Source organism: Narcine bancroftii, chromosome 9 (assembly GCF_036971445.1).
Source record: "Narcine bancroftii isolate sNarBan1 chromosome 9, sNarBan1.hap1, whole genome shotgun sequence".
In the NCBI taxonomy this organism is placed as follows: domain Eukaryota; kingdom Metazoa; phylum Chordata; class Chondrichthyes; order Torpediniformes; family Narcinidae; genus Narcine; species Narcine bancroftii.
This window is the reverse complement of record NC_091477.1, coordinates 105,819,269-105,835,544: the sequence shown is the minus strand read 5'-3', so window position 1 is coordinate 105,835,544 and position 16,276 is coordinate 105,819,269. Positions and strand designations below refer to the sequence as shown.

Here is a 16,276-nt window from a genome sequence, read left to right as displayed (position 1 = left end):
TGAAGCCAATTATTTGCTACATTTATTAATGAAAACAAAAACATTGCAGAAAGCTAAGAGTAAAACATGAAAGTCTGCAGACTCCGTGATTGAAGTAAAAACACAATGCATGAGAAACTCAGCAGGTCAAACAGTGTACTTTATATGGCAAAGATAAAGATACATGACCAACGTTTCGGTCCTGAGCCCTTCTTCAAAGTGTGGCTATTATTAAGAGTCCAGAGGACCCCAAAACCCAGCAGCAATAGATATTCACCAAGACAAGCGGTTACTTAAAAGTTGTTTTTAAATTATCTTTAAACATGAAAATTGGATCAAACTCAAACTTATTACTATTAAGTTACTTAACCTAACTTAACACCCTTCTAATTCTAAACCCACGTGTATGTAATGTGTGAGTAAGTTTAGAAAAGTTCTTTGATTCACAATCTTCTCACTCCTCCAAGTTCAGTGGTTGCAGGCAATTCTTATACTCTGCACAGAATTTAACATTTATGAATTTCACCAGGCTTTGCTGCTTGAAAGGTAAATGGTTACCGCTCAGGAAGGTTCTTGTCTGTTTTCAGAGAGAGATTTGTTGGTTGCTGGACAGAAACTGATTTCTTCTAATCACCCACGTCAGTGTTTTGCCAAAAAAAGTTGCCTCATCAGGGTTTTCCAGATGATGACCTCTTTCTTTCAGGACACCACAGAGTTCCTTTTTTTTTCCCTTTTTCAAGTGAAACATTAGGCAGCCAGTCCTCTCCTCAAGTAAGGACCACAAGTGCTTTGACTAGGCTGAACTAAGAACTCACAACCCATCTTCAAAATGGGATTTTCTACAAGCTTGCCAGCTTGTCCTGTCCCAGTCCCAGCTGCAGGTGCTGAACTGAATTCTCTCTCTCTCTCTCTCTCTCTCTCTCTCTCTCTCTCTCTCTCTCTCTCTCTCTCTCTCTCTCTCTCTCTCTCCCTCTCTCTCTCTCTCTCTCTCAGAGAAAAGCCTGTTCTTTTTTAAAACTTTATTTATTCGTTCAAAAAAACAAATAATATATGACATATACAGCAATTAAACATGAACGAACATTTTTTATATATATATTTTTTAAAATTTAAAAAAAGATCCCCCATTCAGCCAACTCTCCTAAGGAGAGCCATAAAAAAAGAAAGAATATTTTTAAAAGTTTAATATACATATTAAAATCTAATCAATATAAATTGAAATATAAATATTCTGAGTATAACAGCCACTTATTAATAAAAAAATTATAATTATCATGTGAAACATATGTAATTTTTTCCATCATTAAACAATATTTCATCTCATTATGCCATCTATTAATATCAATCATATTTGTATCTTTCCACGTACTAGCGATACATTTTTTCACTACGGATAAAGCTAAATATACAAAAGCAAGCTGAAACTTATCTAATCCCAAGCCTTTCAGAGGTTGCAAACTACCCAATAAAAATACTGTTGGATCTAAAACTATTTTAATCTTATACAGATAGTCTAAAAATGATTGAATTTTCTTCCAAAAAGATTGTATATGTATACATGACCAAACAGCATGAAAAAAAGTTCCAACTGTATCACCACATCTAAAACACAAATCTGATTCATTAAAACCATATTTTTAAAATTTTTCAGGTGTCAAATATAATTGATGTAAAAAATTGTAATTAATCATTGCATAATGTGCATTTATCAATCTAGTTACACTCTCATAACAAATATCTAACCAATCCTCTTCAGAAAAAGTAAAACCAATATCCACTTCCCATTTAATTTTAGATCTATCCCAACCCTTTTTATCCATACCATCCTGTAATATTTGATACATAAATGAAATATAACCCTTCATAAGAGAAGTTTCAAATTTAGTCATTTTAGGTAAAATCATATCTCTACCAAACATACATTTTACCAAAGATCGAATTTGATACTAAAGAAATAAAGAATTCTTCTCAATACCAAAATCTTCCCTCATCTGATTAAAAGATAAAAACTTACCCTCTTTAAAACAATCTCCCAAATTTTTCACTCCTTTAAATTTCCAATGCAATAAACTTTGATTATGTATTGAAAATGAAATAAATTGATTATTATACAATGGAGTCAAAGCAAATAATTTATCCCTAGAACCTATCATTTTATTTTTCTTTGTCCATAACTTAATTAAATGTTTTAGTATAGGCACATTATATTGTTGTAACAAATTCATATTCCACTTAAACTAAAATTGATGCATTTCAAATTCAGAAATACTTGCCATCTCAATTTTAACCCAACTAGGAGGCCGTACCAAATCCATCAATGAACTAATAAATTTAAGTTGGGCTGCCTCATAATAATTTTGAAAATGTGGTAAACGTAATCTCCCTAACTCATATTTCCAAGTTAATTTATTCAAAGCTACTCTCAAAAATTTACCCCTCTATAAAAACTCCCTAACCATTTTATTCAAATCTCAAAAAAAAATTTTATCAAGTAAATACGGAATAGATTGAAACAAATATTGTATATGCGGAAAGATATTCATTTTAATTGTATTTATCCTTCCCATTAAATTAATAGGTAAATCTTTCCATTTAATCAAATCCATTTTAATTTTTTAATTAACGGAGCATAATTTAATTTATATAAAGATTGATAATTAACATTCAAAATTATACCCAGATATTTAATTCGATCAGTCCACTTCAAATTAATAATATTCTTATAAACTGAATAATCTCCTTCACTTACCGGTAATATTTCACTTTTTTCCCTATTAACTTTATATCCAGAAAGACATCCATATTGTATTAAACATTCCTTGAAATGCAAAAGTGACTGAGCTGGGTTTGTTAAATACACCAATACATCATCAGCAAATAAATTAATTTTATACTCCTCATCTAAAACTTTCATACCTTGTATCTGTGTATTTTGTCTTATCAACTGTGCTAAAGGTTCAATCACTAATGCAAACAAAGTTGGTGATAAAGGACAACCTTGACGACTTGATCGAGTTAACTTAAAAGATTCCAAAATCAAACCATTCGTCAATACTCTAGCTACCGGTTAACTATATAGAGCCCTAATCCAACCAATAAAAGAAGGACCAAACTTAAATTTCTCCAAAACTTTAAACAAAAAAATCCATTCAACTCTATCAAATGCTTTTTCTGCATCTAAAGGTATCACCATCAGATGATCTAAAGATTGTCGAAATCTATTAATCAAACTAATCACTCGCAAAATATTATCTGAAGCATATCTATTCTTTATAAAACCTGTTTGATCAATATGAATCAACTTTGGTTAAAATTTAGCCAATCTATTCTCTAATACTTTAGCTATTATTTTATAATCTACATTTAACAACGAAATTGGTCGATATGAAGATACCTTCAAAAGATATCTATCTTTTTTAGGAATTACTGTAATTAAAGCACTAGAACAAGACTCAGGTAAATCATAGTGTTCTCCAACTTGATGTAATACATCCCCAAACACTGTAGATAAATCATCATAAAGAATTTTATAAAATTCAACTGAAAATCCATCATCACCAGGTGATTTACCATTTGGCATTTCCAGCATAGCCATTTTAATTTCTGAATCAGTAAATGGTTCTTCTAACTCTTGTATATCTCCATCCTCTAATATCAGTAAATTCAACTGTGATTAAAAAAATCAATCGATCCAGTTTCCTGTTTTCCTTCAGATGTATATAACTTTTTATAAAATTCATCATTAATCTCACAAAATTTATAAGTAATAAGAGAATTCCGTCTAACAGCATTAATAGTCCTCGATATCTGTTCTTTCTTTAATTACCACGCCAATACCTTGTGTGCTTTCTCTCCCCATTCGTAATACCGTTGTTTAGTCCTATTAATCACACATTCAAATTGATAAGATTGCAAGGTATTACATTTCAATTTCAGCCTAGATAATTCTATTTTCTGATCTTCTGCAGCATCTTTCTGAAATTCCTTTTCTAACTCATCGATCTGTTTCTCTAATTCAAGACTCTGATTTAATAGATTCTTTTTTTATTTTACAAGTATAACTAATTATTTGTCCTCTCAAATAGGCTTTCATAGCATTCCATAATACAAACTTACTTTGAACAGATTTAGAATTTTCTTTCAAAAAAAATTAATTTGTTTTTTCAAAAAATCAATAAATTCCGTATTTTTAACAACATTGTATTAAATCTCCAATGATAAACTATTTGAATTTTCTCAGAAGTTTCAAATATAACAGAGAATGATCTAAAATCACCCTACTTTTATATTCTGCTTGTTGTATTTTCCCTTGTAAATGTGCCGATACTCAAAAGAAGTCAATTCTTGAAAACTATTCATATCTAGATGAATAAAAGGAAAATTCTTTCTCTGTCGGATTAAGACGACTCCAAATATCTAGTAAATTAAGATCTTTCATCAACGCTTGGGCCTGAATTGCCATCTTAGATTTTTTTAATTTTCTTCAGAGATTTATCTAATAAAAGTTTCAAAACACAATTAAAATCACCACCAACTAAAATATTATCATTAGCTTGACCCAAACATAAAAATGCATCCAAAATAAATGCTGCATCATCTGCATTTGGAGCATAAATATTAAGTAAAGTCCAAAATTCACTAAAAATCTTACAATTCAATTTAAAAATACATCCTGCCTTTTCCTCCATTGATTGTAATTCAAAAGATAAATTTTTATGTATCAAAATTGCTACACCTTTAGCTCCAGAATTAAATGAAGAAGAATATATTTGCCCAACCCAATCCCTTTTTAATTTCACATTTTCCTTCACATTCAAATGTGTTTCTTGTAAAAAGGCAATATCAATTTTCATTTTCTTAATATACACCAAGACTTGCTTACGTTTAATCGTACTATTTAATCCTCGAACATTAAAAGTAGCAAACCTCAACTTTGACATATCTACTATTATTACTAAATACCAATAATATTTTTATATAAAAACTCAAATCAACGTATATAGGCCCTCCAATAAATAATATCACAAATTTAAAACTAAGAAAAAAGTTTAAAAAAATAATAATAATATAAAAAAATCCTCCCCAAAAAAAAAACTACCAAAAGGTAGTAATCCCCTAAACAAAAATTGGGTGTGGATCACCCACCAGTGGTTGATGACTAGTAAAGAACTTAGTGCAAAACTCTCCTTCCCCAGCCAAACAATCAGTAACATCCAAGTATCATAATAACAAGAGAAAAAATAAAATAGGAAAATTCTTCTTTTCATCCAAAAGACTCCAACCTCGAAGATCTCATTTCGGAAGGAGGTGGACTCTTTCCATTTTCATTTTTACCATTTCTGCCATTTCTTCTGTTTCCAGAGCTACCAATATTTTCTTTAGGAGATAATGGTGGACTACGTCTTTGTCCTCTTATATCTGGCAATGAGTCAGCAAAAATCATTGCTTCACAATCAGTTTCAAAAAACCGAAATTGATAGTCTCTGTAAAAGACCTTCAACAATGCAGGGTAATGAAAAGTAGACTTTTAACCTTTACGCCACAAAACTTCTTTAACTGGATTAAATCAACGTCGACGTTGAATGACATCTTGACTCAGATCAGAATAAAAAAAAAGATTCTACTATTCTGAATCAATAATGGCATTTGTCATTGTCTCACATTTTGTACTGCAAGTCAAAGTATTGCTTCTCTATCCAAATAACTCAGACATCGAATTATTACCGGTCTAGGGGTTGACCAGCTGAGGGTATTCTTCTTAAAGCTCTATGGGCTCTTTCTAGTGCCAATCCCCCAGGGAAAAATTCTTGCCCTAATATTTGCGGAATCCAGTCTTTAAAGAAACGAAGAGGGACTTGTCCTTCTATACCTTTTGGCAAACCAACAATTTTCACATTATTCCTTCTGCTTTGATTTTCCAAATAATCTATTTTTTATTTCTAGCTCCTTCTCACGATCTCCTAATTCTATGACTGATTTTTCCACCTTCAACACTTTTTCTGTGTTAGAAGTCACTTGTTGTTGACAGTCCCAAAAAGCAGTCTGGATTTTTTTTCATTCTTCATAAGATGCATCCACATGTGTCTTAACCATATTTAATTCTGAACTTATACCAGCATTCATTTGAACCATTTCATTCATTTGAGATGTCAACAAAGGTTTTATAACAGCTTGAATAACTGCATTCAATTGCATACACTGTGAATCAGTAAATCTCAGCTCTGCTCTCTCTGACATGGTGGCAGAACAAGGTATCTGCAGCTCCTGCTGATGCATTTCCAACAATGGAGTCGTCTTCCTGTGTGCTCCCCCCATTGAAATTGAAAGGCTTTCCAAATCAGGGTCCACTTCTTGGGAACACGCACCTTCTTCTGGAGAACGGATAATTCCAGCACCATCCTTCATTTGGCGTGTAATAGGTTTTTTTTCAGCCCCCACAGGCGATCTTTGGGGTTTAGGCAATGAAGAAATTGAGCCTGGGGCTGTTTCAAGTCGTCTAGGCCCCAGATCTTCAGCACTTCGAAAATGTATCTTCTTTTGAACTTGAGATTTAGCCTTTTTACCATTAGTGGCCATAATAATTCCTTAATACTTTAAACTAAAATTTAAGAAGTTTAAACTTGAAAACAAAGGGTTAAAAATGGGTATTTAAAAGTCTGGCTAGAGAGATTGAGATTGCACGTCTAGACTCTACGCCATCTTGCCACGCCCTCCAGAAAAGCCTGTTCAACTCTCTCTGCTTGCAAATCCACATGAAAAGCAAACTGCACTCAGACAGTCTGCAGTTCTGAACCTAATCTTCAGAGTTCTTTCATGTGTTGCTTTTCAAAACAACAATCTATTAGTGAAGTCTCTATAGGCAATCCCCAAAGCTTTTGGAAAGGCTCTCGAAGCCAGCCTGTCTGGCTTGAGCAGAGTTCCAGTATTTTTAATGAGATCTGTTTTGGTGTTTGTATGTGACCTACACCAAAGCCCTGCCCTAATTTATCTCCCAAAAACATATCTATATACAATATAAAATACAACATTAACTGTCACACTATTCTCAACTCCAGGAAATATGGAAACAAATGTAATTGCAGGAAGTGTGAGGTCATCAGTTTAAGAGATGGGCACATTTTATTTGTAAACTGTGAATAGTCAGGAATTTTAGTTCTAGAGAATATTTGTTGTTCAAGTAATAAAAAGGTCCCTTTGTTTTAAATCTGAGATTGAGAGATTATTTTTCGCTAGGGTACCAAGAAATAAGGAGCTAAATGACCTAAATGACCTATACAGTATACTGTATTCATTTTCAATTTTCCAACAATTAGAACTTCTACACCACAGGCACAGTTGGAAGCCAATGTAAATATGGTTGGCACTATGCCTGGTGAGGTAAGACATAAGAACATTTAAAATAGGACCAGGAGTAGGCAATCCGGCCCATTGAGCCTGCTCCACCATTCAATGAGATCATGGCTGATCTGATGATAGTCTCATCTCCATCTACCTGCCTTTTCCCCATATCCCTTAATTCCCCTATTATGTAAAAATCTATCCAACTTTGTCTTAAATATATTCACTGAGGTCACCTCCACTGCTTCAATGGGCAGTGAATTCTACAGTTTCACCACCCTCTGGAAAAAACATCTCTGTTCTAAAACTACTACCTTGAATCTAGCTTTTCATAATTTAATATTTCTGTAAGATCCCATCTCATTCTTCTAAATTCCAATGAGTACAGTCCCAAATGACTCAATCTTTCCTCATAGGCTAACCCCCTCATTTCTAGGATCAACCTGGTCAACCTGCTCTTCACCACCTCCAAACCTAATATAAGAGACCACTCCACATGGACCTGCACGACGTTGAGACCCTTTTGACTTGAATTATCTAATGTATTAACTAGGATCATGGGAGCAGACTTCCCGTTGCTCCTGGAGTTGTATTTATTGGGATATTGCCCTGTCAGTAGCAAAAATATGTATTGCGATCATCTGGAAGTCCGACTCCCCCCGGTCATCACTCAATGGTCCACTGAGATGCACAACATATAATTTAAGAAATAAATACAACACTTTTCCCAAAATATGGCAACCTTATCTAGAGCACTTTGGTGCCCAGTTATAATAACAGCTCACAGATCTAAAAATCTGATAAAACATGTAAAGACAACGGCAGTGAAGCACCTCAAAGACTGTAAGTGGATGAGAAAGACTGGCAGGACGCTGAATTTTTATTTTCTTCATTATTTTCTGTCTCTTTAGTTGTTTTGTTTTCTTTTGATGTTTGGGGGTGAGGGAGGAGAATTACAAGAAAATTTATATTGTATTTGAATCTCAGAAGCAAATTGTACTAAAAGAATATGTAAATATGTTAAAATAACAGAGTATATAGAGGTGTTTGGGAGATAAATTGGGAAAGGTTTGTTAGAGCAGGTCACACACAAACACTTTCAAACACAGAATTTTTGCAGGAGCTTTTGCAAGAGTGCTCAGAGTCTCATGATGGAGTGTTGTTTGCAGAAGGCAACAAATGTAACAACATGCAGTAGCAGCTCTGTCTGGAAAACAGAATTTACTGTCTGGAAGGTCATGTGATCTTTGCAGGCAGAAAGCAGAAAAAACAGACTTTGCTCTCAGAGAGGAGAGAGTGAAAGAGAGAGAGAGGAGACACACATTACACACACGTGCACTTAGCATAAGAAGGGGTTAAGTAAGTTAAGTGAGTCAATAGAGATAAGTTTAAGTTTGATTCTATTTTCATGTTTAAAGATAATTAAAAGCAACTTTTGTTTAATTAACCCTTTGTTGTGGTGTATATCTATTGCTGTTGGGATTTGGGGGCCTCTGGACTCGTAACAATACTATGTTTGCTTTGAAAAAGAGAAAAATTAAATTTTCAAAAAAAAAGTAAGGAGCCAGAACTGCACGCAGTATCCCAGATATGGCCTCACCAATGTAATGATAGTGATTGTTGTTGCAATGCAACTAGCAATGCCTTACTATTTGATTATATGTGCCTGCCACCAGAGGCTGACACAGAGCAGGGCACTGCAGTATGCTGTTTCTGTAATGGAGACATCATGTGCTGTTTATAACAACTTTAAAGTAAAGAACCTTTTCCTTCATCCATGTGTTGCCTAAGAACTCACACATACGATTACAAGATGAAACATGGTGTCAGAAGTAGGATGAAGGAAATACTTTAAAAGGTAAAAGCTAAATACAGCAGGTGATCAGTGAAGAGAAGTTAATAAAGAGAAAAATGGAAGGATTTCATCCACAAGTGAAATTTCAAATGACAGGTAATCTGGCTGAAAATTGGACCAGATTTAAACAGCATTTTGGATTGTATTTAATGGCAGTTGGAGCTGACGAGGAAAGTGATAAAGTGAAAGCTTCAGTTTTCTTACATGTCATGGACGATGAAGGCCTGGAGGTGCATAATAACTTCACATTTACTGCTGAAGGAGGCAAAATGAAACTAGAAAAAATAATGGAACAGTTTGAGGCATACTGCATACCTAAATATGGCATGATATTTGAGAGGCACAGATTTTTCACATGTATACAGGAAATGGAAGAAAGTATTGATCAGTATGTGACTGAATTGAGAAACAGAAGCAAAACGTGTGAATTTGGTGTAGTATACCAATTTAACCACACCCCCCCCCCCAATCCCTTACCAAATGGATTAATGTGCTAGAACCAGAATCAAAAGGCAGAATCTTTTCCCCCAGATTTAAATCTAACTGCAAGGGCAACATGTGTACTGAGGATGTGTCTAAATATAGATTTTGTACAGAGACTCCTATTACTTTACACAACACAATAACAAAATGATAGGCTAGTTGGCTTTCCTAAAATTATCCCTTAATAGAGGGTAACAGCAAAAAACCCAGAATTTGATGGAGCTGCCTGAAAGAGAGAAGTTGCAGAACCAAAAGGAAAATAAAGAAAGGTAATGGGACTAATGGACTGCCCCCTCGCCTGCCCAATCAACAGAATAAACACCCTTCTGTACCATCACAAATATCAAGGTTCCGTTATTGTCACATAGTACTACATTTTGAATGTAACATACATGAAATTCTTTAACTTTGTAGATCATAAATCCAGTGCCCCTCACAGAAATGAAGCCCATCAAACTTGCAACCCCTGGTTTACAAGACCAGTGCTCTAACCACTGAGCTATTGGAGCCTCTAATATGAGAAATATGAGAAAAACCATAGAAATAAACCATGAAAAAAATGTCATCAAAACATAGAAAACTGCTTTCATTTAAAAAAAATGATTGGACAGCAGATGGAAATTAACCTTAAAATATAATTGAGTGATTGTTTAGAGATTAAAGCAATGGTTGAAACAACTGTGGTACAGTAAACAATTTAAATTGAGCAAAAGAAATCTTACCAAATACACTGAGATGAGCATACAAATTATGTTTCTATTAGCTGTCATTGTATGAGCTGAAGAGTGTGGTCTTCCTGAAAAACTGTTGCTGTTTCATAGAAAATGCCCAAGCAGGACTATGTTGCATTTCACATAACATCTACTGTAAATATTTTCATGCATTCTCTAACAATCATCTACACCTTTGTTGGTTCTTGTGTAGATAAGGACTTTCACCTGTAATATAATAATTCAATTACATTATTTATTAACTGAGAAAAAAATACACAATTGTAATCAGAAGAAAATATTTCCAGGGTAATGGTTCTAGCTCAGAGATAGAAAACATAAATGAAATAAATTTGCAGATATAGGAAACTTGAAATAAAAGTCAGGTCAGTGACCTGAAACATTAATTTTTGCTCTGGAAATTTAAAAATTGTATTGATAGGGATGATCCCAAATTATGCCATTTGAGAATCGGAAATCAATGCTGGCTTTGCCGGTGACATGCAGATCACAAAAACTCAATTTAATATAACAAAGGATGCCTCCTTCTAGATTAGGTTCATAAGCTTCCTTAGAAATTTTAGGAAGAAGACTATTACTGGCAGCTTGAAGCAGTCACCTCATTTGGGCAGATAGTGGTTTACATTGCTTTAATAGTCATGGATAAGGATTGGTGACTGTCAGCCCAGCAATGTGAGAATTTAGGAAAGTCACAATTTAATTATGCAGAAACCTCTGCTTTCATCTTGTCCAACAGATGTAATGTATTTGTTACTTGTTTGGACAAAAAGTTTGCAGGAGAGACATAATAAAGGGAGGGGGGGTTGGGGAGGGGGGAGTGGGGGAGTGGTGAAAGCAATCAAATTAAAAGATAAATTGGATAGATACATGGATGGGAGAGGTCTGGATGGTTATGGAATGTGAGCAAGTCAGTGAGACTAGTGAAATGATTGTTGGCACAGATAGAAGGGCCGAATGCCTGTTTTTCTGTGCTATAGCATTCTATGGTTCTATGGAGAGAATAAGAAAAGTACATGATAGAGGTAGGAGTATGAACATTGCAGCTGAATCTCAGTGGTTGGCGACATGTTTAAGATTGAAGAGGAACAGAATGGGAAGTTGTTGAGATCTGCAATGAATGAACATAAAAAGAACTAGAAATGGGAATCTGCTAGGGGAATTTGAGGAGGTAGAGTTCTAAAAGTAAGTCAAATGTCAGAGGTTTTTTTATCATCTGATTGCACAAGTACAACCCGACAAAACAGTGTTCTCCGGTCTTTGATACAAAACAAGTAGGCACACAACCAAAACGAAATTGAGTGCACATCTTGACGGGGCACATCTACATCAACAAATAAAATACAAAGACAACAACGCAATAAAACAGTACAATATTCACTGTCTGCCGGTATTCAGTTCATGTATGGCTCGGGGTAAAAACTGTTTTTGTCTGTTTGTCTGTGATTTAATGGACCTAAAACATCTAGTGGGGGTGGGGGGGGTGGCAGCAGGTTAAACAGATGATGATCAGGATGGTAAGGGTCTTTCAGAATTTTGGCTGTTCTACTAAGGCAGTGAGATTTGAATAAATCCTCCAAAGAGGGCGGTGCGCAGCTAATAATCTTCAGTCGATAAACACACATGCAAACAATACATATACAGGACAAGTATACAAATAAATAAAATAAATGTTTCATGAATATGAGAGTCTCGGTGGTTAATGTGAGCAGTTCCTTTGATCATTCAGCGTTCTCACTGCTTTTGGGAAGAAGCCATTCCTCAACCTCATGGTGCTGGCTCTGATACTCCTGTACTTCTTTCCCGATAGGAGCAGCTGAAACATACTGTATACAGGGTAACAATTCCAGTAGATCATGTTGATGGGTGGGAGAAAGACTCCAGTAATCCTCTCTATCACTGTGGATTGAGCTCCGATCCATTTCTCTGCAGCAACTGTAAGCACATTCGTGATAGAGCTACTGTACAAGGTTGACTAACCTTGCTCGCTTCAGTCTTCTCAGGAAGTGCAATCATGTTGTCCCTACCTGACAGGTGAGGAGATGTTGTGTGTCCATGATAGGTCACTAGTTAAGCGAACTAAGATTTGATAATGAAAGGAGAATTCTGAAAATTCACAGCACATCCATCTGCAGTGAGAAAAATAAGAGTTGAAATGATATATGGATAACTTTATATCGTAGTAACTTTGAATTATCTGAAATTGTTGAATTTAAAAATGAAATTGTAAAATGAGTGGCTGTTTTTCAAACTTCAGTTAGGCCTTGTTAATAACCACAAAAAAACCTCAATTAGCCAAAATGCAGGCCACTCATTGAAAAATTCTTCTCATTCCTGCAAATGTTGTCACAAAACAATCAGAATCAGGTTTTTGACATGAACATGTATCACAACATTTGTTGTTTTGCAGCAGCAGGATATTGTGCATTACAGGTGCAAATATCACCATAAATTACAATTCTGTAAATACACTATTTAAAAATAAATAAATAGATGTAAGAGAAGAGAAAAAAAAGTGAGGTAGTGTCCGTGGCCCATTGTCCATTCAGAAATCTGATGGCGGAGGGAAAGCAGTTGTTTCTATAACATTGGGTGATTGTCTTCAAGTTCCTGTGCCTCCTTCCTGATGGTAGCAGTGAGAAGAGGGCATGGCCTGGGTGGTGAGGGTCCTTGATGATGGAGGCTGCTTTATTGAGAGACTGCTTCTTATAGATGTCCTTAATGGAGTGAAGACTATTGCCTGTTATAGCACTGGCTGAGTTCACAATCCTTTGTAGCCTTTTCCTTCTTGTGAATTGGCGCCTCCATACCGGACAGTGATGGAACTAGTCAGAATGCTCCTTAATAGTCAGAGTTGGTGCGAGAACGCTGTTTACATCCGGTACCGCACGGACGACAGTCTCTTCAATCTGAGGCACCTGCAAGCTCACACCAAGGCACAAGAGCAACTTGTCCGTGAACTACTCTTTGCAGGCGATGCCGCTTTAGTTGCCCATTCAGAGCCAGCTCTTCAGCGCTTGACGTCCTGTTTTGTGAAAACTGCCAAAATGTTTGGCCTGGAAGTCAGCCTGAAGAAAACTGAGGTCCTCCATCAGCCAGCCAGCCACCCCCCCCCCCCCCCCACATCTCCATCGGGCACACAAAACTCAAAACGGTCAACCAGTTTACCTATCTCGGCTGCACCATTTCATCGGATGCAAGGATCGACAATGAGATAGACAACAGACTCGCCAAGGCAAATAGCGCCTTTGGAAGACTACACAAAAGAGTCTGGAAAAATAACCAACTGAAAAACCTCACAAAGATTAGCATATACAGAGCCATTGTCATACCCACACTCCTGTTCGGCTCCTAATCATGGGTCCTCTACCGGCATCACCTACGGCTCCTAGAACGCTTCCACCAGCGTTGTCTCCGCTCCATCCTCAACATTCATTGGAGCGACTTCATCTCCAACATCGAAGTACTCGAGATGGCAGAGGCCGACATCATCGAATCCATGCTGCTGAAGATCCAACTGCGCTGGGTAGGTCACGTCTCCAGAATGGAGGACCATCGCCTTCCCAAGATCGTGTTCTATGGCGAGCTCTCCACTGGCCATTCAGTGACAAAGGTGCACCAAAGAAGAGGTACAAGGACTGCCTAAAAGAAATCTCTTGGTGCCTGCCACATTGACCACCGCCAGTGGGCTGATATCGCCTCAAACCGTGCATCTTGGCGCCTCACAGTTCGGCGGGCAGCAACCTCCTTTGAAGAAGACCGCAGAGCCCACCTCACTGACAAAAGATAAAGGAGGAAAAACCCAACAACCAACCAATTTTCCCTTGCAACTGCTGCGACCGTGTCTGCCTGTCCCGCATCGGACTTGTCAGCCACAAACGAGCCTGCAGCTGACGTGGACATTACCCCTCCATAAATCTTCGTCCGCGAAGCCAAGCCAAAGAAGAAGAAGTCAGAGTTAAAGTTAGCAGGCTTTGGTCACCAAATTCTACACATATTATAATCAGCCATCTTTCCTACATACTGTGGCTGTTACTTGAATTACATTAATATTTCCTATAAACAGTGTAGTTGAAGTACATAGTAAATTGTTACATAGTAATGGATTAATGAATGCATAATGAATAGTACATAGGTATATGTTCCATACTGCCTTGGAAAAGCAGCCAACATATTAAAAGACTCATCCCTCCTCAACCACACTCTCTTCCATCTATTCATCTATTCAATCTTATAATGGCACCCACTGACTTAGACACATTTTTAGAAGCTGCAGACATTCAGGACAAATGAACAAGAACCTAGGAAGTGTTTGCACAGATGCCAGTGTATGGGAGAGATGAATTCCCATAAACTTCCTATTTGCAATGCTGGAATACAGGTTTAAAAGAGCAGAGAGTGCTCTGGAAAGGTTGTACTCAGTTATGAACTTATTCATTACAACTTGTGAGATTTTCCAGCATTTCCTGGCTATATTTCAGATTTCCAGATTCTGCAATTTTTAAAATATTTTTGTGGGCTGTATTGGTGCACCTATGTGTTGCATTTGATTTCAGGTTCCCAAGAATATGTGCAAAAACATTTACTTTTGGGTGATGTTTCTTTCAGAGATGACCAGAGATACATATTTTTTTTTAAATTTAGACGTCCAGCATGGTAACAGGCCCTTTAGGCCCATGAGCCCATGTGGTGGTACACCACTACTGCAGGGGGCAACCTCTGTACCTGCAGGAGTGTAAGTGGACAGGATAACACCTGGGTGGCTGTCAATCAGTCAGCCTGAATGGATCAAGCACCTTCCGGGATATAAGCCTGCGTTGGCCTCTAGAGGCCTCACTCAGAGTTGCTGCAGCAACAGCCAGCCTGGCTCTGTGGAGGTCTTTGTGGATTAAAGCCTGTTGTACAGTCTTTATCTTTGTGTGTGTCTGATGCTGACTAACAGTGCACCACAGCCCGTGCCACCCAATCACACTCAAATGACCTACAACCCCAGTACATTTTGAAGGCTGGGAGGAAACAGAACATCCAGAGCGTTAGAAACAGAAGTACCTTCACAGAAATTGCTCGAGACAAAAATTGAGATCAAAGAACATTTATTATACAACAATGCAAAGTTGGGTGCTTCCCCTTACCCTGGGAATACACACATACACTTGGGCTCACCAACTTTTATACAGTTGATTTCAGTATAGGAATACCCTCCCCCTTACATTCTTCTGCCTCCTGGATGAGTTTGGCATTAGGCAATCCTGTCTGCCTACGTGCTGTTTCTGTGAACTTGGAGGACCAGGGGGTATCCTGTCGATGTCCCATCATGTCATTGACCTTATTCACACCTTCCTGACTCTCAGGGCTGACTAACTTCTTACATGCAGAACTTGCTAAATTCTGTCTAAGGCTAGAAGACCCTTATCTTATTCAGACTAACTTTACTTCCTACATTCTAATATCTATTCTTATCCTATTCTTACTGGCTTTATTCATTACACATATATCTATACTAGTTTCCTCATCTTCATATTTTTACATCAGTGTTACTCATCTCTCACACAGAGGAAACCCACACAGATGCTGGGAGAATGTACAAACTCCTTACAGACAGCTCCGGGTTCGACCTCCAGTCCTAGTCGCTGCCACTGTGATAGCATTGCACTTACCACCGTGCTAACTCTGCCGCCCATATAAAATAAAACATTTTTTGATTTAAAAGTGCTCTTAACATTATGAGAAAATAATGTCGACAAAACAGCAGCGACTAACTTTCAAAACTATTTTGCTCATTTGTGTGGGAGTTTGCTGTGCTCAAATTTAACTGCCATGTTTCACAGATGTGACGAACTATAGGCCCACTGATGAGCACTTGGCAGTAACCACAGAGACTAGGCTGAGGGAT

General features: G+C 36.8%; 1 protein-coding gene across 1 annotated transcript in view; it reads right to left on the bottom strand.

Moving 5' to 3' along the window:
• The window catches only part of LOC138743592 (mucin-2-like), a 60,201-nt gene extending 47,802 nt beyond the window's left edge, over positions 1-12,399 (bottom strand). Inside the window, exon 1 of the mRNA XM_069899106.1 lies at positions 12,364-12,399. Within this exon, the coding sequence (XP_069755207.1) occupies positions 12,364-12,399 (36 nt within the window). The remainder of the gene's footprint in view (positions 1-12,363) is intronic.
• Between the last annotated feature and the right edge of the window lie 3,877 nt (positions 12,400-16,276).